The sequence below is a fragment of the Rhincodon typus genome, chromosome 9, assembly GCF_021869965.1.
Source record: "Rhincodon typus isolate 14 chromosome 9, sRhiTyp1.1, whole genome shotgun sequence".
Classification (NCBI taxonomy): Eukaryota; Metazoa; Chordata; class Chondrichthyes; order Orectolobiformes; family Rhincodontidae; genus Rhincodon; species Rhincodon typus.
Genome location: NC_063340.1, coordinates 25,729,997 through 25,756,648, shown reverse-complemented (window position 1 = coordinate 25,756,648; position 26,652 = coordinate 25,729,997). Strand labels below are relative to the sequence as shown.

Below are 26,652 nucleotides of genomic sequence, written 5' to 3'. Positions count from 1 at the left end.
GCATGACAGAAACTTGCTTGAGAGAAAGGCAGAACTGGCGGTCAGTGTTCCAGAGATTCTATGTTTCAGGCATTATAGGAAGGAATGTAAAAGGGGTGGGGGACTTGCATTACTGATTAAGGAGGGCTACACCGAGACAGGACATCTTGGAGGACTCATCCAGCGAGGCCATATGGGTAGAACTCAGGATTAAGAAAGAATATGAAATCACTATGATGGGGTCCTAATGTAGGCCTTCTATAACGAATGGGAGATAGAGAAATAGATATGTAGGCAGATCGTGGAAACATGTTAAAACATGGTTATTTTGACATTCCCAATACTGACGGGGACTCCCTTAGTGCCAGGGGCTTAGATGGGACAGGATTTGTTAGATGCATCCAGGAGGGCTTCTTAAAACAATATGTAGATGGTCCAATTAGGGAAGGGGCCTTACTAGAACTGTATTGGTGAATGTGCCTGGCCAGGCAATCGAAGTTTTAGTGGGAAAGCATTTTGGAACAATGATCATAATTCTGTAAGTTCTAAGATAGTTATGGTCCCTTGGGTGAAAGTGCTAAACTCGGGGAAGGCTAATTATGACAATATTAGGCAGGAACAGGAGAAATTATATTTGGGGGTGGCTTTTTGAGGGTACATCCACAACTAAAATATGGGAGTCTTTTAAAGGCCAGCTGATCAGAGTTTAGGACCAGCATGTTCCTGTGAGGAAGATAAGGATGGCAAGATTCACGAATTTTGGATGATAAGAAATATTAAAAGTCTAGTCAAACAAAAAATGAAGCATCTGTAAGGTTTAGGAAACTGAAATCAGACAAGATCTTTCAAGAATATAAAGGCAGCAGGAAAGAACTTAAACAAGGAATTAGGAAGACAAAAAAGGGTCTACAAAATGTCCGTGACAAGTAGGATTAATGAGAATTCCAAGGCATTTCAGACTTATGTTAGCAGCAAGATGGTAGCTAGGTAAAAGTAAGGTCGACTCAAAGACAAAGAAACGAAGAGAAAATGGAGCCAGGAAAAGTGGGTGATGTCCTTAATGAGTACTTCACATTGGTATTCACCAAGAAGGACATGGACAACTTTAAGAATATGAAGGAGTATGTTGATATTCTAGGACATGTCAATATTAAGGAGGCAGTGGTGTTGGATGTCTTGGAAACGTTAAGGTAGATAAGCCCCCAGGGCTTGGTGGGATCTATCCCAGGATATTGAGGGAGGAAAAGGGGGAGATTGTAAAGGGCCATGACAGTGATATTTGTATTCTGTTTAGCCACAGGTGAGGTGCAAGAAAACTGGAGAATAGTCAATGTTATTTCTTTACTTAAGAAGGGCAACAAGGACAATTCATGAAATTATAGGCCGTGAGCCTTGCATCAGTAGTAGGGAAATTATTGGAGATGCTTCTCAGGGACAGGATTTACTTGTATTTAGTAAAGAATGGATTTATTTGGGATATTCAGCATGGTTTTGTGTGGGGGAGGTCTTGTCTTACAAATTTGATGGAGCTTTTTGAAGAAGTTTAGCTTGGGATTATGTTCAACATGGACTGGTTGGACCGAAGGTTCTGTTTCCATGCTATATGTCTCTATGACTCTAAGTGACGAAAATGATTGATGAGGACAGGGCAGTGGAAATAATCTACGTGGACTTTTCAAAGGCATTTGACAAGGTCCCTGAAGGTAGGCTGGTCCAGAAGATGAAGTCACATGGGATCTATGATGATTAGGCAAGTTGTATATAAAATTGGCTGTGTCATAGAAGACAGAGGGTAGTTGTAGAGGGTCGCTTTTCCGACTGCAGTCTGTGACCAGTGTAGTTTCTGCAAATATGAGAGCTGGGATCTCTGTTGCTTGTAATATCAAGATAAAGATATATATAAATGATCTGAATGAAAATGTAGGTAATCTGATGAGGAGGTTTGCAAGAAGACACAAAAGTTGATGCAGTTGTGGATAGTGAGGAAGGTTGTCAAAGGATACAGTAAGATGTAGGTCAGCTGAAAAGTTGGGTGGTGAAATCATAGATGGAGTTTAATCCGGACAAATGAGAGGCAATGCATTTTGGGATGTCAAATGCAAGAGGAAATGGCAGGACCCTTAGGAGCATTGATATACAGAGGGATCTTGGGGTGCAAATCTGTAGCTTCCCGAAAGTGGTAACACAAGTTGATAAAATGACACATGGCACGCTTGCCTTCATCGGCCAGGTATAGAGTATAAAAGTTAGCAAATAATGTTGCAGATATATAAAAGCCACATTTGGAGTAGAGTACGCAGTTCTGGTTGCCACACTGTAAGAAGGACATTGAGGCTTTGGAGAGGTTGCAAAATAGGTTTACCAGGATGTTGCTCTAGATTGAAGTGTATTAGCTATATGGAGAAGCTGGACAAATTTGGATTGTTTTTGCTGAAGCGTCATGGGCTGAGGGGTGGCCTGTCAGAAGTATATAAAATTACGAGAGGTATCGACAGGGCAGAGAGTCAGAGTCTTTTTCCCAGGGTTGAAATATCAAATACTGGGGGTATAGGTTTATGGTGAGAGGGGGAAAGTTTAATAGAGATGTGCGAGGAAAATTATTTTAATCCAGAGGGTTTTACGTGCCTAGAATGCACTGCCAGAGAAGGTGGTAGAAGCAGATATGATAGCAACGTTTAAGTGGCATTTATACAGACACATGAACAGGCAGAGAATAGAGGGATACGGACCATGTGCAGGCAGATGGGATGTGTTTAGAATGGCATCATGGTTGTTGCAGAAATGGTGGGCTATAAGGCCTATTCCAGTGTTATACTGTTCTATCTTCTATAGACTGGATTAATTAAATTGACAAGGATAGTCTCAAAACAGCATTCATAGATTTTATTACAGATTGTGGTTCTCCAACATATTGTTCCAAACAAATCAGGGAGCAGACTATTTTGGATTTAGTAATGTATAATGAGATAGGATTAATGAACAATCACATAGACATAGTCATAGTCATAGAGGTTTACAGCATGGAAACCAAGCTCTTCGGCCTTCACATTAAACTAGTCCCATTTGCCTGCGTTTGGTCCATATCCCTCCATACCTATCCCAACTGTGTACCTGTCCAAATGTTTCTTAAATGACAAAATTGTACTCGCCTCCACACTAACCTCTGGCAGCCTGTTCCAGACGCTCACTACCCTCTGTGTAAAAAAAATTGTCCCTCTGGACCCTTTTGTACCTCTCCTTTCTCACCTTTAACCTATGCCCTCTCGTTTTTGATTCCCCTGTGATGGGTAAAAGCTGTTAGTTATCTTAGAATTAGAATTAGCTTTATTGTTACATTTACTCATCTACCTTATCTATGCCTCTCATGATTTTATAGACCTCTATAAGGTCACCCTTCAATGTCCTATGCTCCATGGAAAGAAGTCCCAGCCTCTCCTTATAACTCAAACCTTCCAGTCCAGGTGGCATCTTAGTAGGGAAGAGTGATCATTGCATGGTGGAACTTCAAAATCAGTTTGAAGACCAGAAACTCTGAATCTCACACAAGTTTTCTGGTGTTAAGGAAAGGTAATTACATAAGCATGAGGACAGAATTGGCCCTAGTGAACTGTACAGAAAGACAAAAGGTAGGATAGTTGATCAACAGTGGCAGATATTTAAGGAGATAGTCAATTCCTTCCATCTAAAATATATTCCAGAGAGGAAGAAAGATTGTAAGAGGGGGAAAAAGTAAGCTTACTAAGCAAGCAATTTAATAACATCAGGCCAAAAATCTAAAGCATACCATACTGCTAAGGTCAGTGGCAGGCAGAGGACAGGGAAAGTTTTAAAGATCAACAAAGGGTTACCAAAAAATATATAAAAAGAGCAAAATGTTAATTAAGAAAGAAATCTGGTGCAACATCTTAAAACAGGTAGCAAGCATTTCTGTAAGTTTATAAAAGGAATACAGCAGTTAAAGTGAATGTTAGTCTCTTACAGGATGAGTCTGGAGAGTTGATAACTGGGAACACAGAAATAACAGACTATATCAATATTTTGCCTCAGTTTTCATGGTGAAGGACGATGAAACCATCTCAACAATAATAGGTAATGCAGAGGTTATAGAAAAGGAGAAACTTAAAATAATTGCCATCACAGGGGAAAAAGTACTGAGCATACTATTGGGATTAAAGGCAGTCAAGTCCTCAAGGCCTAATGACGTACATCCTAGAATCTTAAAAGTCATGGTATAATATAGCAGATGCATAAGTTGTAATATTCCAAAATCTACCTGATTCTTGAAAGGTTTCAATGGGTTGGAAAAATGCTAACATAACACATTTATTCAAAAAAGGAGGGAGTCAGAAAGCAGGAAACTATAGACCAGTTAATTTAGTATCTGTCACTGGGAAATTAACGGAAATCGATTATTAATCAAGTAGTAAAGAACATGTGGAAAAATCACAATGCAATCCATCAGAGTCAGTGTGGTTTTACAAAGGGTAAATTGTGTTTAACTAATTTGCTAGAGTTCTTCAAAGATGTAACAAATAAAGTTGATAATCAGGGTCCTGTAGATCTAATATATCTGGACTTGCAGAGGCACTTGATAAGTTGCCGTATGAAAATTTAATACACAAGGTAAGATCACACTAGGTTAGGGGTAACATATTAGCTTGGGTAGAAGAGTGGCTAATCAACATAATGTGGAGGTGCCGGTGTTGGACTGGGGTGGACAAAGTCAAAAATCACACAATGCCAGGTGATAGTCCAATAGGTTTATTTGAAAGCACAAGCTTTCAGAGCGCAGCCATGATGAAGGGGCTACACCCCAAAAGCTTGTGATTTCAAATAAACCTGTTGGACGATCACCTGGTGTCATGTGATTTTTGACTTTAACGAACATAAAGCAGAGAGTCAGGATAAATGGTACCTTTCAGGTTGGCAAGCTCAACTAGTGGGGTACCACAGGGTTCCATCCTCTGGCCTACAACTGAAGACACGATTTCCCCCATACAAAACCATGTTGACTATCCCTAATTGATCAATGTCTTTCCAAATGAATGTAAACCCTGTCCCTCAGAATCCCCTCCAACAACTTACCCATCCATAACATCAGGCTCACTGGTCTATAGTTTCCTTGCTTTTCCTCACCACCCTTTTTAAATAATGGCACCACATTAGCCATCCTCCACTCTTCCGGCACCTCACCCATGGCTGTCAAAGATACAAATATCTCAGAATGGGGCCCAGCAATCTCTTCCCTAGCTTCCTACAAAGTTCTGGGATCACCGAAACAGGTTCCGGGATTTAGCTACTTTTATGCGTTTTAAGACCTCCACACTTCCTCTTCTGTAATATGGACACTTCTCAAGATATCACTATTTATTTCCCCAAGTTCCCTAGCTTCCATGTTCTTCTCCACATTAAATACTGACACGAAATATTTGTTCAGTATCTCACCACTCACCCATCTCTTGTGGTTCCATATATAGCATCTTTGGATCCTTGCTGATCTTTAAAAGGGCCCTTTTCTCACACTTGTTACTCTTTTGCCATTAATATATTTGTAGAATCTCTTTGGATTCTCCTTAACCCTATTTGCCAAAGCCATGCCATGTCCCCTTTTTGCCCTCCCGATTTCCCTCTTAAGGTACTCCGACTGTCTTTATACTCCTCTAGGGATTCACACGATCCCAGCTGTCTCTGCCCGACATATGCCTCCTCCTATCCCTTGACCAGTACTCCAATTTTTCTAGTCATCCAGCATTCCCTACACCTACCAGCCTTGCCCTAACAGGAATACACTGTCTCTAACCTCTCATTATCTAATTTTTGAAGGCCTCCCAATTTCCAACTGTCCCTTTACCTGTGAATATCTTCTCCAAATCAACTTTTGAAAGTTCTTGCCTAATACCATCAAAATTGGCCTTACTCTAACTTTTAGATCACGTCTATCCCTTTCCATAACTGTTTTAAAACTAATAGAATTATGATCACTAGCCCCAAAGTGCTCCCCCCATTGACAACTCAGTCACTTGCCCTGCCTTATTTTCCAACAGAAGCTCAACTTTTGGTGCTTCTCTAATAGGTACATTCACATACCACATAAGAAAATTTTCTTGTACACAGTTAACAAATTCCTCTCTATCTAAGCCCTTAACACTATGGCAGTTCCAGTTTAAGTTTGGAAAGTTAATATCCCCTCCCATTACTACCATATTATGCTTACATATATGTGAGATCTCCTTTATTATTTGCTTCTCAACTTCCCACTGACTATTTGGGGGCCTATAGTAAAATCCCAATAAGGTGATCATCGCTTTCTTATTTCTCAGTTCCACCCACATAACTTCACTGGATGTTTTCCCAGGAATATCCTTACCCAAAAAGGCCACACCCCTTCCTGTCTTGCTATCCCTTTCCATTCTTCCTTTAGGTTCTACACCCTGGAATACTGAGCTGCCAGTCCTGCCCCTCTCTGAGCCATGTTTCTGTCATAGCTATGATATCCCAGTCTTATGTTCCCAACCATGCCCTAAGTTTATCCGTCTTGCCCGTCTGGCTTCTTGCACATAAATAAATGCAGTTTAATTAATCACCCTTACCTCATTCTCTGCTCTTGCCTGCCTTGAATATTTAACTTGCAGCCCTGATTTACTGAACAAGCCTCAGACCTATCTCTTTTCTCCCTTATCACAATAGAATGCTTGGGACCTGACATACTCCGTTTTACAGTAGAGCCAGTTAGGGTACCGGAAAGCTGGCTGTCAGTGTGATATTCCCCCAAGAGGCATCACTCCTTAACTCGATTGAGTGTTTTGAAGAGATGACAAAGACTGATGAAGGCAAAGCAGTAAACGTCTATATGGACTTCAGCAAGACACAAGGTTCCGCATGATACACTGGTTAGCAAGGTTAGATCACATGAAATCTAACGGGAGCTAGCCAATTGGATACAAAATTGGCTTGAAGGCAGGAGACATAGGGTGGCGGTGGTAGAGGGTTGTTTTTCGGACTAGAGGCCTGTGACCAGTGCTGTGCTGCAAGGATCAATGTTGGATCTGCTGTTTTTAGTCATTTATATAAATGATTTGGATGTGAATATAGGACGTATGGTTAGTAAGTTTGGAGATGACACCAAAATTGTTGGGGTAGTGGACAGTGAAGAAAGTTAGCTCAGAGTACAATGGGCCCTTGATCAGATGGACCAATGGGCCGAGGAATGACAGATGCAGTTTAATTTAAATAAATGTGAGGTGTTGCATTTTGGTATGCCAAACCAGGGCAGGGCTTATACAGTTAGTGGTAGGGCCCAGGGGAGCGTTGCCAAACAAAAAGAGACCTAGGAGTGTAGGTGCATAGTTCTGTGAAAGTGGAGTCGCAGGTAGTCAGTGGTGAAGAAGGCATTTGACACGTTTGCCTTCATTAGTCTGTGCATTGAGCATAGGAGTTGGGATGTCATGTTGTGGCTTTATAGGTCACTGGTGAGGTGACTTCTGGAATACTGCATTAATTTCTGGTCTCCCTGCTTTAGGAAAAGTATTGTTAAACTTGAAAGGGTGCAGAAAGGATTTACAAGGATGTTGCTGGGAATGGAGGGTTTGAACAACAGGGAGAGGCTTAATAGGCTGGGGCTTCTTTCCCTGCAACATCAGAGGGGTGACCTTGTACAGGTTTATACGATCATGAGGTGCAGGGAAAGGGGGAATGGTCATGGTCATTTTCCCAGGATAGGGAGTCCAAAACCAGAGGGCACAGGTTTAAGGTGAGAGGGGAAAGATTTAAAAGGGACGTCAGAGGCAACTTTTTGACACTGATGATGATGGATATATGGAATGGGCTGCCAGAGGCAGTGGTGGAGGTGGGTATAATTACAACATTTAAAAGTTATCTGGATGGGTACATGAAAAAGAAGGGTTTGGAGGAATATGGGCCAAATGGGACTAGATCAGTTTAGGGTACAGTCAGCACACACAATTTGGACAAAAGGGTCTGTTTCTGTTCTGTATAACTTTATGACTCCATAACTATTGTCAATCTATATCAATGACATGGATATGAGAATAAAATATACTGTAGCCAAATTTTCAGAAGATACTAAAATCAGAGTAAAATAAGCTTCAATGAAGAAATAAGAAATTTACAATTGGAATGGATAGGATAAGTAAATGATTCAATGTGACAGATGAAGTTTAACATGGATAAGTGTGTGGGATTGACAAAGCGGACATAGAGCAGATATCTCCCCTTGTGGGGCACTCCAGTATGAAAGGTCATAGTTTTAAGCTAAAGGATAGCAGATTTAAAAGAGTCACGAGGAGGAACTACTTCTATCAAAGGGTCGTGAATCTGCAGAATTTCCTACCCCAGGGTGTGGTGGATGCCAGGATACTGAATAAATTTAAGGAGGAGATGGTCAGATTTTTAATTAGTCATGGGCAGTGGGCAAGGAAGCGGAGTTGAGGCCAAGATGAGATCAACCATGATTGTATTAGGTGGCAGAGCAGGTTTGAGGAGCTGAATTGCCTACAACTGCTCCTAATTCTTATGTACCAGAGTGAACTGAGGTTTTCTTTGCTCCAGCTTCGCTGAACATTCCTTTGACCATTTTAAGACTTGCTGTGAAGATGCTATACACTTACATTGTCTGGTGGGCAAACTTTTGAAAGATTGTGGAAAATTGATTTGTTTCAAGTTTTTTAAATATACTTGAAGTGGTTTCTTTAAACAAGGTCAATTAAAGATCACTGTAGACATGGGAGTTTTTAAGTAAGGAATCCTGTAAATCATATAACTAATGATAACTATTTACTTTGCTGCAGACTCCAGCTGAGGCTGTTGTGAACAGTGTCTGGCTTAGAGAAGTGCCTGTATTATCTGGTTCAGCAAGAGGGAAGCCTGCTAAGAACAAGCTGAGATACAGGAAGTTTGCTAAAAACAAGCTGCTTTCTTGATCTCTCTTGCAGTTCCAAAAAGAAAACCCGCTTATTGAGTTCAGGGTGAAACCAATTTGCTCTTTTGATGTTGCGGCTCGAACCATATCTCGAGACTGTACTTGCTGAGGAAACAGTGTCAGCAAGACATTAGAGCCAAACATGCGAGATTAGTGATTTGACCACACCAGCAAGAACATCAGAGCAAGAAACTCCAAAATATTTAAACTTTATTCTTTTGCCTCCAAGTATAACCCAAGTATTTTCTTTTTCAGATATTCAGAGGATTAAACATTTACACTTCCACATTATTGTATATGACTGTGTATAAACCAATTATTGTATCTTTACTGAATAAAATTCATTTTAAAAATAAACCAAAAATTCTGTTCAAGAAACTGCTCGGTAGATTTTGATGCTGAACACCAGACATAGATAAGGTATATAAAATTGGTTATTTTGGCATTTCCACAGGCAAATGAATATTTTTGATGATTAACCACCACTTCTCTATGGATACCACATATTCTGTCTGCTGAGATAATGCCATGTTGTAAACTGACCAAAATATAACTGTTAATAAAACCTTTTGACTGCTTTTTCTATGATTTTACTTTATTATGATAGAATTTGGGAAAAATTTGAGTGTACTCTTCAAATGAATGCACAAGACTGTTCACTTCAGAATCTCTAATGTAAATGATTGCTTGGAAGATTGTTTAGGTTCATTGGCATTTTTTTTTGTTCCAAGCATGCATTTTTGAAAGTCTCTCAAGGGCAGAGAACTGGTTTTAGAAATCAGAACAGCCAGTTATAGAATTCCAGAGTCAGAGGTTTAGAAGGGTCCTGGCTGCTTTTTTCCCCCCTCAGATCTGGGTATGCCTAATGGAAAAAGGGAGCTTTTTATTAAACAAATACATCATTATAATTTTTAATTGCAAAAGCTTGTCTTACCACACTTCTACATTGGACGAAAAATCTTTTGTACATTCCCAGAAACTCATCAAAATCAATCACTAATTCAACAAGGAAGAAATAAAACAAATCACTTTAAAATCTTAACTGGATAAACAATAGTTTTAAAATATTTTTGATTATATGATCTGCTGACAAATCTAATATTGTATCAAGTGAATAACAAAGCAAAATAACAACTTTTTCCATTGCCATTTCTTGGTTGCCGAGGTTAATTATTCTGCTGGTTTCCTCATTTACACTGTTGTAGCTGCCCGTGGCTGAATATGACAAAATGGCTATTAGGGTATTTTTTTTTAAACTGACACAGTCAATCGAAGGAAATTTTAGCTGATGTAGCATTTCATATAGCTCAAATCATGGCCTTCACAGACAGACAACAAAATGCCTGAGTCTTAGTAAGATCGGACTAGAATGCAAACAGTAAGACTAATAAGGCAGCTCAGATGAAAACCATCTGATTTGAGATTTCAGATTTTTATACGAAGTAGAAGGGGAAAGCTTGATTTGCCTGAGATGAGGCTTTTTAAATAACTATTATTACGTATTAAGAGCAGACACATTTATACAAGAATAGAAGTTTAAATTTATTAGATATTGGGGAATTAAATTTTGAAGGCAGCTAGTCTTGGATGCAGAGACTAATTTCAACAAACGCTCTTGAAAAAAAACTTTTTTCTCCGTCAGCAAGAAGATTAGAACATGGGGGCTCAGTGGTTCGCACTGCTGCCTCACAGCACCAGATACCCAGGTTTGATTTGACTCTTGGGTGACTGTCTGTGTGGAGTTTGCACATTCTCTTCATGTCTGTGTGGGTTTCCTCCAGGTGCTTTGGTTTCCTCCCACAGTCCAAAGGTGCGCAGGTTAGGTGGGATTGGCCGTGCTAAATTGCCCCATAGTTTCCAGGGATGCGCAGTCTAAGTAGAGTAGCCGTGGTAAATGTATGGTTACAGGGATATGGTGGGGGCGGGTTTGGGTGGCATAGTCTTCGGAGTGTCACTGTGGATATGATGGGCTGAATGGCCTACTTCCACACTGTACAAATTCTATGAAGGACCTAGAGACAAACAACATGGCAGGGGCGGTAGAAACAATTTTGAAACAGATCACTATGACCTCAAGAGAATAAACAACTGCCACTTTGCCAGTCAGATAAGAGGGAAGCTGTTAATGAAATTGTTAGCTCTGTCACAGAATCATAGTATTATGTTTAATTATATACAATTTTATACATAAATTTATAATAGAGCTGATATTACAAATATATCAATTGGTAGTAATCAACATCCCTTTTAATCTTCAGTACTAAGATCAGCAAGGGATCTGAATTGCATGAGCAAATTTGAAAAGTCATTAGTAATAAACAAGAAAACGATGCGGCTAGCAAATGTCTAGGAAGGGACATAAATCTATACTGGAATGTAGTTGATAATCGTAGGAGCCAAAGGACAGTTGATAAAGAGTCTGGCAGACATCATGAGATGATGAGAGGCCGCAAGGTCGTCCATGAAGTTGTGCATCATTGATCGTGTATTTACAGGATTTGGTGTATAGGTCAAACGGATGCAGCAAGCACTGATGTCAATGTTGCATGTAACCATTGTAACGTGGTATGTATAAATATCCTGTACTTTATTGGGAAAGGTACAGTGTCACTGACCTCCAATCTGAGCTGTGATTCAGAAAGCAACTGGACCGCATGTGAGGCCAGATTCAGAGCAGTCTCTAGCCTCCTCCACACGCGTGGTAAAGGAGCTCTGAATTAACATCTATTTGTACTGAACACAGGACTTCGAATACTTTAACATACACTCAATTTTTTCTTTTTTAAAATACTGGACCAAATGTTCCTCAATCTTCTTGGTCATAGCAAAATATGTTTAAATGCCTAGGTATTGCTGCATAACCCATTCCCTATGGCAGGCAACCATCTCCTCATTCTTAAAAGCCTTTTAGAATCAGCCAGATGTTCAATGTCAACAATAATGAACATTGAAACATTTGCAATTGTGCATCAGCATCCCAGAAGTCCCAACCCACACAGACACACAATAATTATCCAAGAAATCTAAACTTCTGAGAGGCAGTTTTGCACTGCCTGGTAACCTCCAAATAAGCTCCCAAACTAGACTCTGTCAGAGGCTCAGACTTCCTGGGTGACACTTGTTCTAGAATTTTTCCACTGTTAACTTCTAATATAGGTCAGTAATTAACAGCAAAGCATCTTCCTTGGCAAGAGGTCCTGGGGTGGGACTCTAACAGGCAGCTTTTGGTTAAGAGGTAGGTATGCCACACACCATAATAAATGTATATGTTTAGAGGGATTTTGGTGTTCTTATATACTAAATCCAAGAAAGTTAGCATGCCTGTGTAGCATCAACTCTGGAAGGTAAACAGTACATTAACTTTCACCAAGTCAGTGCAGTTTTTTTTTAATGTAGCATCATTACGTAAGTTATTGTTGTAGGAACAAAAAAAAAATCTTCCTGCAATTATACAGGGATTTGGAGAGACCAAGTGTATTGTGCAAAAATTTTACCTAAAGTAGTATACTTTCCTTAGAAGAGACAGAACAATGGTTTCCTAGATTTACTACTTAAATAAGAGGGGTGTCCCATGATTGAAGGTTAAGTAGAACTTCCCAGTATTTTGGAGAATAAAGAAATTGAAGGGTCACTTCTGTGAAACACAGAGTTCATACAAGGTTTTACAAAATAGACGCTCAAAATCTAAATCCTGTTGAACTGAGGGGTATGGTCTCATTTAGGGAATTTTCTACCCAATGAGGCTGTGGAAGCGCAGTTAATGAGCATGTTTAAGACTGTGATCAATAGATCATTTGAGAGCGCTAATGAAAATCAAAGGATATGGGAAGAAAGTAGAGTTAATAGAGATACGTAGGTGTAGTACTGAATGGCCCAGCACTTTACAGGAGCCAAATATTCTATTCCTAATTTCTCTATTCCTTAGGAAACCACACATATAATGGATTCATCAGAGGAATATCAGGACAGGAAAGTTCCCTTTGTGTTGAAACACATTATTAATTTCAAAGTAGAATGAATTTACATCAGAGGGGAATCTAACAATCTTAGTAATAAAATAAACATGCTAGAAAGATAAAACATTAAATCTTAACTGGGATCAGATGACAAAATTCCAATTACTTCAGCAACCTTAAATGTATTTAAGAAACTTATTGTCAAGTATACTTACCATTATTAAAAGCTTTAAATTCATCATTTACATATCTGTCCAGCATATTCCTATCAGTGAAACAAATTATGGTTTCGATGGTTAAAATTCAACAAAAAACAAGGTTTGAACCAGAGTACAATACAAAAGTAAACAGTGAAAAATGACTTACTTGTGAAAGTGAGGAAAGAGGTCTATGAATAGATCCTTCAATTCTTCTTTATTTATCCCACCATTTTTGTCCTAAAATCAAGATAGACCATGGACTTTTTAAACCTTAGATCATACGTACATTTCTAAATTTTAACTCTGATAAACACAACACTCCCAAAAGATTTCCATCCCTCGAGTGTATGCTAAAGGAGTTAACTCCAGTATTTAATTGAACTAAAATATTGAAAATACAGAACTCGAAGGATTCCACTCAAATCATAGAAAATATGACACCTCATGATTTCTTGCATTGAGTCCGTCCATTACACTTCAAGATAAATAAAATCATTTGTTATGGGCCTGAGATTTTCTGACATGCTCTCCTGGCAAGCAATCACTAACAGCGCGCAACCAAATATGGATTCTTTCATTTTCATACTGTACTATATTTTTATATTTGATTGTTTATATGTCATTAAAATGTGTAAAATTTACACCATTCATAAAAAAAATCTTTATGGCAATAGCCATAAAACTTCAACTTCACAAATCCGCTGATAACAAAAGTGCACGAAAATACATAAGAAATTACAATATACACAAAATTCAGCACATATTTACAATCCAATTTATACTGGCAGAATGTTAAAAACTCACTCTATCATAAAATTCAAACTTTCTCTTGGCTTCTGTTATAAGTTTTGCTGACAAATCCTGGAAAAAAGTCAAAACAAGCTTTTAACCAAAATAGAGAAAAATATAAGAATTGTTACACAGTTGCAAATTTATTAAATTAGATGGCAATACATTTACCATCCCTCTTGGTCACGTTTTATTGTACACTAAAATGACATCAACAATTCCATGCTTCTGAGAAACTATGCTACTTCATTAACACTGGTTCACGAAACTACGGTAGGTTCTCAGAATAAGCATAAACAGGGCATACAAGAAGCCATTCAGTCCATCTAGCTTGCACTGGCTCCTTCAAATAAACAGATGTACTATCCAGATCATTCTCATATTCCTACAAATGTTTTCTCCATTAAGAAATTATCCAATTTCCCTTTGAAGGTTATCATTGAATCTATATTCACCTCCTAGACAGACTGCTCCAATTCCAAAATGTTCTTGTTAATGAAAGTATTTCCACAAATGGTCATCGACTTCAGTCACCAGAAACAGTCATGTGCCCATCCATGCTGCCAGTTCATTTATTCCCCCCTTGAAATCTAATATTATCTCCCTCGAGTTCTGTATCATTTGCAAATTTCAAACTGTACTTGTAACTCCAAGTCATCCCAGGTTTTGCTCACTACTCATACTCCCCACATCCCCATCACCCGGTCATTCCTCACACACCCATTCTGCACTCCCACTCCAGTCATCAACTACAATCCTGCTTCTATCAGTTCCGCCTTGGTTATTTAATCGCACCGATATCCAGGGACAATGGGCAAGGGGAGTAGGAATTACAAGTAGAATAAAGAAATTACGAAAAATATTCAGCATTGAGCCAAAAGCATATCTTGAGGAGCCTGTATTCATCTTTTAACAACACAGGTGTGGTTTACTGGAGTTGTACCTATATCTGCATCTCTCTCCTCACCTTGCTGATACATCTACACTACAGCGAAGAGAAAAAGTTCCCTCTGCAGCCTACAATACTGTTAAGAATGTAATTTTAAATGCAGTCAGCAAGGAATCCCTCTGCTTTGCTGCTGACCTCAAGATCTATGCATTATTTTCATGGCATTCTAATCTTACTTCCTGTCAGTAAAATTTCACAATTCTCAGAAAATATCTGCGAACTGCTTCATTCATATCTGAATTAGCTTCCTAGTGCTGCTGGGTGGTTTGACACTAGTGTGCTGAACTACCTCCAGAAAATACAGGAGGAATTAGAACATGTTAGCATTCCTGTCATTCATTTTCTAACTTTCCCCATCCACATCCCTTCACTCCTAGCACCAATGGCCTGGTAAAACAACATAAATCTCCCACTGCATCACTTACTGAAAAGCTGCAAAATTTGGAACTTAAAATAATTATGAAGGTTGTGAATAGAAAGAGGACCATATTGGTACGTAAATCCCAGTAACTTGTACAAAACAATAATACTTATCACCAGTCGCATAAATTATTTAGTACCTTAGGAATACAATTAAGCAGGTCACCCTACAATAAAAAGAACACATTGTTTTTATGTTATTGTCATAAATTCCCCCACCACCAACTTTCTTATGTTAATGTTCAGCAAACACATATGGTTTTCTTTTAGAAATTACTTTTAAACTAAAATATTGCATTTAAAAAATGTTTAACAATTTGTGCTTTGAATATTGAATCTTAAAATGTAGTATCTTAAGCAATCAAAAGTTATACGTAATTATATACTTTTCTTATCACATCAGACAGAAACAACAGTAGTGATCGTTTCTGGCTTCTAAACAGAAAGTTGTTTTAACAATTAAACATTACTGAAGGGGCTTTCCTGGTAGCCTTCAGAATAAAGACACCTCCAATAAAGTGTACTGATTCTCCCAAACTAAAAGATAACGGATTTAAACTCAGGAATAAATGATGAGCTCCAATTTGCCTCAGCATCATGGAAAGAGCACAAGAGTTGAAAAATCAGCCAGCATTCTCATTCCTAATCTGTACTTATCAACTTCAAACTCCTGTTGAAAAATGCACATGACAGGTTAGGTGTAACTGCAATGCCAACTCAGTCAAATGACCTGCTGAGGATAGAAAATGCAAAAATTAGGTTATGAAAAAAGGTACAATTAATACAGAAATAAATAAGAAGGTAAAGGAGTTAAAACAGCTATATCTGAATGACAAACTTCCTTGGAAGACATGGAAATTATATGATGAAAGTCCCACAATATACTTTGTTCTGGACTTTCAGAAAACCTTTAATCACGTCTGACATGATCAGACAGCACAGATACAGGCTCTTTGGCCCAACATGTCTATGCCAACCAAATTCCATTTGTCTGCCCTGGGTCCACTGTCTACCATACTCTAGTTAATTGCTCATCCAGAATATTCATGGATGTTGCAAGAATACCTGCCTCTACCACCCGCTCAGACAGCATGTTCCATTTTCCTACTACCCTCTGGTGAAAAAATAATTCCTCAGATCTCCTCTGAACCACTTACTCTTCACCTTAAATTTATCCCTCTGGTCTTAGACACATCTGCTATGGGGAAAGATTCTCACGATCTATCCTATGCCTCATTTAATCTGGCATACATCAATTAGATTCCCACCCCCTCAGCCTCCATTGCTCCAAGGGAAACAAACTCAGCCTGTTCAGTCTCCCGTCATAACGGAGGCTTTCCATCCCATACATTATCCCATTGAACTTTCTCTGCACCCTCTCAAGAGCAATCATGTCCTTCCATTAGTGTGGTGATTAAAATTACACACATATTCCATCTGTAGCCTAACCAATGATTTATAAAGTTGTAACAGATTTCCTTGCTCCTATATTCTATGCCTGTACTAATGAAGTAATTGAGTACGACTAAAGGTTAGACCACGTGAGTGGACATCATGATGAATGGGAAAGACACCCAATGACATAAAAACATCAAGTTTTGGACATATTTAACAAATCTAGCTGCAACTGTGGAGAAAGCAACAGAATTAAAAATTTCAGATCAACAACCTTTCACATGGCCTCTTATTTCAGATTTACAGCATCTGCTTTTGGGTTAGTACTGAAGGATTGAAATCACTTGAATTGGACTTTATGAAATATAAAAAAAAACTCAAAAACCCATAGCCACAGTGCTGCAAATAAAAACCAACTCTTAACACAAATATACAGGAGTTACACTGAGACAGTGGTTCAGCATGAGGAATTCAACATCGTCTAACTGCTGTCACCATAGTGTAGGGAAATGCCACTGCCTACAGCAAATCAAATCAAGAGATTGATTGCTTGATACTACGGTACTGGAACTTGGCCATTGTTATTAGGAAACAAATCAGAAAATTGCAGGAGAAACTCAGCAGGTCTAGCAGCATTTGTGGGAAGAAAGCAGAGGTAACACTAAGTCCAGTGACTTTTAAATCAGAAAGCCTGCAAATAACACTGCATAGGTTTGCTTGTTATGCTTCCCACACTTTCACCATCCTTCTGCCCCCACCCCACAGCATGGTTAAAGTGGTGGATTGGATGACAGTTAAGCAGGCTGCTTTATTCTAGATTGAATTGTACTGCATTCTACCAACCAAATTGAAATTATTCCATTGCAATGCTGACTTGTACCTTACTGATGGTAGACAGTCTTTTGGGAATCAGGAGGGAAGTTACTCATCGAAGAATGTTCTTTCTATAATAGCTTTTGCAGCTATAATATTCATATGAATGGTCCAGTTAAGTTTCTCATCAATAATAACCCCTCAGAATGTTGTTATCAGAAGATTCAGCAACAGAAATGCTGTTGAACATGAATGGGAAGATAGGTTAAATTCTCTCTCATTGGTGATTTCCTGAAACAGTGTGGCGCAGAACTTATTTGCCATTTGTCACCCCAAGCTTGAATGTTTTTCAGGTCTTGCTAATATGGACTGTAACTACTTAAGAGTCATAAATGGTGCTGAACACTGCAGTCATCATTCAGCATTCCTCTTTCTGACTTTATGATAGGTGGAAGTTCATTGATGAAGGTGGTTGGGCCAGGAACCCCTGCAGAGAAGACTAGGGACTGGGAACAAATGGCTTTCAACAATCGCAGCCCTGTTTCTTTGTGCTCAGTATTGCTGAATGGACGTGCCAGTTCACTATGCTGTGCAAGCTGCTGCTTGTAAGAAAGGCTGCTGCCCTAATCCTCTTCAGTGTAGGGAAGTACAGGGCCTGTCTGGTGTAGTGTGGTTGAGGAAGAATTCACAGTTGCTACCACGAAAGCCATAGATCATCACAATGAACAGGGCGGCACAGTGGCTCAGTGGTTAGCACTACTGCCTCACAGCGCCAGGGACCCATGTTCAATTCATGGGTGACTGTCTGTGTGGAGTTTGCACATCCTCCCCGTGTCTACTTGAGTTTCCTCCGGGTGCTTTGGTTTCCTTATTTCCAAAGATGTGCAGGTTACGTGGATTGGCAATGCTAAATTGTCCATAGTATCCAAGGATGTGCAAGCTAGGTGGATTAGCCGTGGGAAATGCAGGGTTACAGGGATAGGGTAGGGGGGTGGGTCTGTGTGAGATGTTCTTCAGAGAGTTGGTGTGGACTAGTTGGGCCAAATGGCCTGTTGTTTCCTTGCTGTAGGGATTCTATATTAAAAAAAACCTCCAGTGGCAATTAATTACTTACTTAAGAGCATCAACTGGCAATGGGGCAGGTGGGCTGTCAACAGGCCCCAGGCTTAATTGGAGTGCAAACAGGTAGGTAGCAGGTTCCTATCCACTATACTCCTACCTGATTAAAAGTCTTACCAACTACAAAACTCAATAGAATGTACACAATTCTCCCCTATAACCAAGTCTTTTTTTCTGCATAAGATGATTTGCAATTGGATGAGACAGAGTGTAGCCTTTGCAGAATCAAACTGAAGGTTTGAGCACAGCAAGATCTGGAGCTGGATTTAATGCTCTTCAGCATGATGAATTAAGCTTCAGATGAAAATTAATGGCTGCCAACTGGGCTGTCAATTGGTGGCGCAAAGGAGGGCTCTGCACATCTAGGTTTACACGTCACAAAGGAGGTGGGGTAAGCTGTGAACAAGAAATTGTTAACAGCCACCAATCTAAAGACACCTGTGTTTCTAATTTCTCTTTATTTCTTTGGCAGTGTTCTAGCAATGAATAGCTTATGGTAGGTTCCAAGCAATGAATAAATTGAGCCAACAAACATACATATACTGACTCATTCACTATCAGACTTCGCTGCTACATGCAGACAAGGTCCTGTTGGAAACTTCTTTCGCTGTTTTGTCACCTCATTATACCTGGCATATTAGACTCCCAAACATTTTTTCAACCCATCACCCAAAAGTGGAATGGGAAACAAAATAAGTTACATATAATTGACTCCTTAACAAGCTCAAAAGCTTATTTGTTTTTTTTTAAAAAAAGGTGGCGGGCAGCCTTCTGGTTGTCATGCCTGCATATCCTCTGTACTGGACCTGACGTGGTGACACTGGATGACTAACTGGACATTATTATGCCATATTCTATCTATGCTGAAGGCTGGGGATTGGGGTGCACATAACAGTGGCCCACACAATTTACAGCTGCAAAATCTAGTTCTTCATTCATAAACAATTCTTTACGAATCAAAATTACTTTATGAAAAATAGCACAAATAGCAACTGCTAATGAAACAAGCGTATTATTTAAATATTTATCATCTATTATATAAACTACTTACGTCAGAGGGGCAAGTGCCTTTTTCCTTTTGTTGACCGTTTCTTATCACCTCCAATAATAATGGTACTCCCTTCAATTCTTCTCTTTCATGAATCCCTAGTTCCCTTGCAAGATTATCTCGTCCATCCAGTCCAGTGAACTAAGCACAAAATACAATAGAAACTGAAGACTTGATAATTTGTAAATAACAAATCACTTTGACAGGGATTGCAAATGCACTTTTTGGAGATAGTGGCATAATCCAGAGACACAGAGTAATACACTAGACACACAAGTCAAATCCTACCATGGTAGCTTGTGGAATGTAAGTTTAGTGTGATGATGCTGTGACTTTAAGAGTTTATTTTGTCCTTTTTTTTGAAGAGAGATTTTAAGGCAGATGCTCAAAGCTGCCCAGTGAGGACCCATAGAGAATAAACAGCTTAGGAGGCCTAGAGGTGTTTTTTAAAAGTTGGAACAATAGGAGCAACCTAGATGGGTGTGGCCAGCTCTAACCGAACAGAATATCATTTTTTTTTAGTTTTTAGGTTTAGCTTTAAGCAGTTACTATTGGAGTCTCAACAGGGCAGAAGCTGCTGCAGTTTTGAAGAATAGAAGCTATCCTTTCCCTTTCTCAGTTACAGCTAGAAGCTGGGATTTCTCTCTGCTGCTGGGTTACTTGTGAGACAAATCTATTTTTCTCATTTGCCTTTCTACCAAAGGGTGCATTTGTGGGATGTTACTATATTGAAACAGTTAATTGGTAATAGTTACTGTATCTATTATTCTATTAAGTTTTCCAAAAGAGTTACATTAATCTGAGTTCTTTTTTTGTATTTTGACTGTAGTGTTTAAATAAATTGTATTTTGTTTAATGTTGAGTAGTTTGACCAGTTGCACTGCATCTGGAACACAGCACTTTACATTTGCCTTTAAAATAAGAGAAAGTTAGGGTCTAGGCCACCTTTTTAAAATATTTTTGAGGGTGTCTGGTCTGGTCTATAACATTAGTTAATTAATAAACCTGGAATGAAATGTCAGTTTCACGTTCATCATTACTGACAACATCAGATTCTCATTAAAACACATGTTTCACAAATGCCCTTTACGTATTTTGGCCTATACTTGACTCCCAGGCCCACAATAGTGTGATTGCCTGTTAGTGTTTCTCTGAATTGGCCCAGCAAGCTGCTTAGTTGTACTAAGCCACTAAAGAAAATTAAAAATGGAATAAAACCAGACAAACCACCCAGCACAGACCAAGGCACCAGAAGCAGCACTGGGCAAGGTAGGCCCAGTCAGCATTGTGAAGTCTCCTTACTAATAACTGGGGACTTATTCCAAAATTACAACAGCTTTCTTACAGATTAGTCAGGCTTGACATGGTGCTCACAGCAAATCACATTTGATACAAAAAGCCCCAGCCACCTCTATCATCGCCCTGTCCCAACAGCAAGACAGGCCCCACAGAAACACTACTGCAGAGATATAATAAAGGATTGGAAACCAAAAGGTGAGGTATTTGGAAATTTAGAAAATGTGATAGTGAGAAATTTGTAATGAACTTACAGATATTACAATTGTGACCACATTTCAAAGGTATTTAAATCAGCTGTAAAGCACAATGTAGCATCTTGAGATTATGAAAGGGGTTACAGACATGCACGTTTTTTCCATCCCCACTTTCTGGATTGGGAAGTGCGGGTGTAGAAGACATTTTTTAAAGAAATGGTCATCTCTTTCACCATTCATTAAGTTTTGTCAGAAACAAAAATATAGCTTAAATAGTACCAAGCTCAAAATATTTTGGACAAGGCCTGACCACCCTGAAGTCTTATGACTCAATCTATTTAAATTTTTAAAAAGAAGTGAAATTAACTTACAGTGTTTGTTTCTGGTCGGAATACTGCCAAAGTGAAGTCCAGATTGAAAAATTGGAGAAATTCAGCAACAAGACCAGCCACCAAACGCCCTATGAAGTACAACTGTCTGTCAAATTCTGAAAAAATTTACCAGTATGTTTTCATACATGGAACGGTTATAGCCAAAAAGGATACCACTTGACCAATTGTGTCAATTCTGGTTCGATGCAGATGAACTCAGCTAGTTATACATCGCTGTCCTTTCCCCATAGCCTTAAATTGCTTTCTCTTCAAACAAGTTTCCAGTTCCCCTTTGAAAATATGGGTTAAATCTGCCTTTACCAAATTCCATATTCTATATTATTCTACATTGTAATCACTCGTTGCACTAAATAGATTTTGTTCTTTTGCCATTCACCTTTAATCAGTGCCTTCTACTTCTTCACCCTTCCACAATGGATAATTTCTGGAAATAGGTTAAAATCTCTCTGTTCAGATTATGTTCTGATAAACCACTTTAGTTGGGAGTCGAATGAAGGCACCCTGGCCCAGAGACAGGTACACTATCACTGCTCCACAAGTGTCACTAAAATATTGTTTCGCAGATCTCAGCATGTCTAGAAATTTTCAAATTAACTTGTTCAGAATTGTTAAGACTGCATTAAATGAGCCTTTAATCTGGGCCTCCAGGCTGCAATAGAGTCTCTACCTTTGTGCCATAGAGCACTTGTTATCCATTTGGGACATATTTTGCAATCAACCTGTTTAGAGTTATTATGATACAACTCTGGACGAGATAGGAATTGAAGCCAGGTGTCCTGGCTCAGAGGCAGGTACACTACTACTACACGACAAGAATGCTTAGAAACTACAGATAGTTTCTAATCAACCTGCTCAGATTTGTTATTTTGTATACTTATGGATAGGACTTGAACTTGGGCCTTTTGGCTTCGATATAGGGATACCCCTACTGAGGACAAGAAACCTTATCATCTACTTTGGAGTTAGATATTTTTAATCAACCTGTTGAAATGTTAATACACGCCTCTGAAGTGGAAGGTATTGAAACTGGGCCTCCTAGGTCTAAGGTAGGGACATTAGCACGACACCTCATGAGTCCTTTGCAGGAGCTACATTTCAGTTCAAAGTGACACTGGACTCAGAAGAGCCAACTCCACCAAGTTTTTGTCATTTTACACACAAGAGTCATAGAGGCATGCAACACAGAAAACAGACACTTCAGTGAACTTGTCTGTGCTGACCAAGTTTCCCAAACTAAACTAGCTCCACTTGTCTGCATTTGGCCCATATCCCTCTAAACCTTTCCTATTAATGTATCTATCCAAATGTCTTTTAAATATTGTAACTGAATCTGCATCTACCACTTTCTCTGGCAGTTCATTCCACGTATAGAAGAACAGCACCTCATTTTCCGCTTGTGAACTCTACAGACTTCTGGACTCAATATCACCATCAGCCCTCTAGTTTTGAACTCCCCCCACCCTAGGAAAAAGATCTTTGCTATTCACCTTATCTATGCCTATCATGATTTTATAAGCCTCTATAAGATCACCCATCAAGCTCCCAGTCTCCAGTAAAAAGTCTCAACCTACCCTTATAACTCAAACCCTCTAGTCCTGAGGTGGGAAATAAACCTAAGCCTCCTGACTCAGAGATAGGGATACTATTACTGCTCCAAAAGAGGCCTGCCAAATATTTTAATGATTTTTATGAATCAATCTCTTCAGAGATGTTACTGCACGCATCTGAAGGGGCAAGTGTAGCACCTCCTGCAGTTGCAGGGAAAGGTGCCGAGTGTGGTGGGGTTTGTGGAGCGGACGAGGGAGTCGCAGAGTGAGTGGTTCCTATGAAAGGAAGATGGGGTGGGGCGGGAACTATCTCTTTGGTGGTGGGGTCAGATTGCAGGTAGCAGAAGTGGCAGAGGATGATGTGCTGGATGCAGAGGTTGGTGGAGTGGTATGTAAAGACCGGGGGACTTTGTCCTCATTTTTGTTGGGTGGAGCAAGTTTGAGGGCAGAAGCGCAGGAAATGTTGAGATGCGGTTGAGGGCATTTTTGTTGAGTGGAGGGGGCAACTTGCGGTCCTCGAAGTAGGAGGACATCTGGGATGTCCAGGGGTGGAATGTTCCAAATTGGGAGCGGAGGCAGAGGAATTAGGAGTAAGGGATCACATTCTTGCAGGAGGGTGGGTGAGAGGAGGTGTAGCCCAGGTGGCTATAGGAGTCGGTGGGTTTGAAATAGATGTCGGTGCTGAGACAGTTACCGGAGATGAAGACAGAGAGGTCCAGGAAGGGGAGGGAGGTAGCGGAGATGGGCCAGGTGAATTTGAGGTTGGGGTGAAAGGAGTTTGTAAAGTTGATGAACTGTTCAAGCTCCTCATGGGAGCGCAAGGCAGCACCGATACAATGATCAATGCAAAGGACAGTGTCCCACTGGTCCTCACATACCACCCCTCCAATCTCCGCATCCAGTGCGTCCTCCTCCCCCACTTCCACCAATCTGACCCCACGACCAAAGAGGTATTTCCCTCCCCACCCCTGCCTTTCATACAGACATCTCACTCCTTGACTCCCTCGTCCACTCCACACTCCCCAACACACCCGGCACCTTTCCCTGCAACTGCAGGAGGTGCTACACATGCCCCTACACCTCCCCTCTCACCTCCATCCAAGGCCAAAGACAAACTTTCCATATCCTACAGGGGGTCATCCTCCAACCCAGTCTACTGCATCTGTTGCTCCCAATGTGGCCTCCTCTACATCAGTAAGACCAAGTGCAGACTCTGTGAATGATTTGCGGATCATCTGCGTTCTGTACGGTGTAATCAACAATACCTCCCAGTTGCCAACCATTCCCTTGGTGACATGTCCATCCTGGACCTCCTCCAGTGTCACAACAATGCTTCATGCAAACTGGAGGAACAACACCTCACATTCCACCTCGGGAGCCTACAGCCCGATGGCCTCAACTTAGAATTCACCAGTTTCAAAATCTCCCCACCCCCGGCCACATTCCATGTCGAACCCTTCCTCTCATCCCTGCCTCTTTGACTTGAGACTATCTGTCCATCTTTTCCACCTATCCACCCCACCCCTCCCACTGACCTATCTCCACTACCCCTACTTGCATCCACCTATCACCATCCCACCTACCTGCCCCCAGCCCAGCCCCACCCCCTGCCCTTCCTATTTATTTCCAAGCTCTATTCCTCCGCCCCAGTCCTGATGAAGGGTTCCGACCTGAAATGTCGATTTTCTTGCACCTCTGATGTTGCCTGACCTGTTGTGTTCCTCCAGTTCCACCCTGTATTGACTCTGACTCCAACATCTGCAGTTCTTGCTAACATTTTGTTTTAATTTACCACTTATCCGTTTCCTGTTACCCAGCTAACTTCAGAGACATGCTGCGCAGCCTCTTCATTCCATTGCTATTATCAGACTAGTTTGATGAAAATGCTGTTGAAATTGAAGGAATCTTTGAAAAGAAAAACGACAAACAATCTTCACTGCCTTGCAGAATAATCCAGGATTGCACGTTAAAATAAGCAGATTTCTAAAACTCAAGGTCAACATCTTAAGACAAATCTGGAAGAAAAAGATCACGTGGTGGGAAGAGAAAGCCAGAGAGATGCAACGATGTACTGAGCAATAGCAGAAAAGCTTTGAATTTACCGAAATCAAATGGCCAAAACTTGCTTTGCATGTCTCTCTTATTATTATTAATAATAATATCTGACAATGCTGGGAGGAATCATTTTCAACAACTCTTTAAAGTGAATCCACAATGAAATTACTCTCCCACTATTCTCCTATAGAATCCATGGTGAACTGCCATTAATGGTAGAGCTGAAAAAAAGCAATCACACCGATGAAAAACAAGAGCCACGCAGATTTGATGGCATTCAAACTGTGGTCTTCAAAGCTGGCAAGTTTTAGCCAATATCAAAACTCCAGACACCCATTCTAACGATTCAAGAAAAAAAGAAATTCCTCCCAGACTTCAGAAATGTAACTATCTTCAAGGTGGCAGGTAATTTATGTGTGGAACAAATAAGATTTCTTTTTGTCCACAGAATGGAAAATCTTGATTCACGTGCTCCTGAACTGCTTACATCTGGAGGTTGAGTAATCCACACGGGGACATCAAGTGTAGCTTTAGACTTTTCTGAGGAACCTTCCGTTTGCTCTGTTGCCAGACAAATCCAAGAAAAATGCTGAAATCAACACAAGGAAGCCTTCATTGCATTAATTAATCTGACCAATGCATTTCACTCTGTAGTTCACAAAGCTCTGGATCTCCAATAAAAAACTACTTCATAATTCTGCAACCGTTACATTCAAGTGGGAGATCCGAAATGCTCCTACAAAATCCAAACCAGGATTAAGCAAGGCTGTGTGATAGCCTCCAAGGTTCACCTTAAAAGATCACTGCCCTCCAGTAAGTAAGAACTACAACGGAAAACTCTAACCTCAGTCACCTTAGTGCCAAAATTAAGTTGGCCATCATATGAATAGGTGACTTACAGTTTACAGATGACTGCAATATCCCTGCCATTCTCAATCTCTTCAATTCTACATTCAAGATATTTGACTTATTCTCGCCAAAATAAATATCAGAAATCAACCCACATACGTTGAAGGAAACTGTCATGAACGTTCAGCACTTCCTATACTTTGGCAGCCAAAGGATCATCATTGACAAGGAGATCCGACACTCAACTACACCAGTTCAGCCTTCTGCAAACCACAACAGCTAGTATTTACCAATAAAGATCTTTGTAAATCATTGAAGTATAGTGTATAGGCAGCTTGTCATCTCACACTTCTGTTATCCAAACATCTAGAAATATCCTTCTTCAAGACAGCTCCACTAAAATTCAGACAAAATACCTGAAAATCAACTTTGATGAACTGGAACCAGGTTCAGATGGTCAAAAAGAATTTCTCCTGGCAGGTGCTGTTTTCTCAACTCAAATGATCAACATTCCAGGGAGGAAAAAGAAATGTTTCAAATGCAGTTTGAGGCTCTCCATGGAGAAGGGCGTCAATGACTGGGAGGAGCTTTATCTCAATCTTTCAAAAAGGCTACAAATTTGTTCATCAAGTTGAATCACGTTTTGACGCACATATCTTATTGAAGAGACGGAACAGTAGAAAAGAAAAAAAATACAAATCCTGGACTCT

At 39.9% G+C, this 26,652-nt stretch overlaps 1 protein-coding gene across 3 annotated transcripts in view; it reads right to left on the bottom strand.

Moving 5' to 3' along the window:
* Positions 1 to 7,557: 7,557 nt before the first annotated feature.
* cep43 (centrosomal protein 43) overlaps positions 7,558 to 26,652 on the bottom strand; it is a 37,145-nt gene continuing 18,050 nt past the window's right edge. Inside the window, exons 4-10 of one of the 3 annotated variants that reach the window (XM_048600646.1) lie at positions 21,471 to 21,559; positions 19,610 to 19,747; positions 15,372 to 15,398; positions 13,878 to 13,934; positions 13,240 to 13,310; positions 13,089 to 13,138; positions 7,558 to 9,779 (exon numbers count right to left, since the gene is read on the bottom strand). In XM_048600646.1, the coding sequence (XP_048456603.1) occupies positions 9,733 to 9,779; positions 13,089 to 13,138; positions 13,240 to 13,310; positions 13,878 to 13,934; positions 15,372 to 15,398; positions 19,610 to 19,747; positions 21,471 to 21,559 (479 nt within the window). In that variant the 3' untranslated portion in view covers positions 7,558 to 9,732. The other 2 variants (XM_020529352.2, XM_048600645.1) reach the window with 2 other exon arrangements.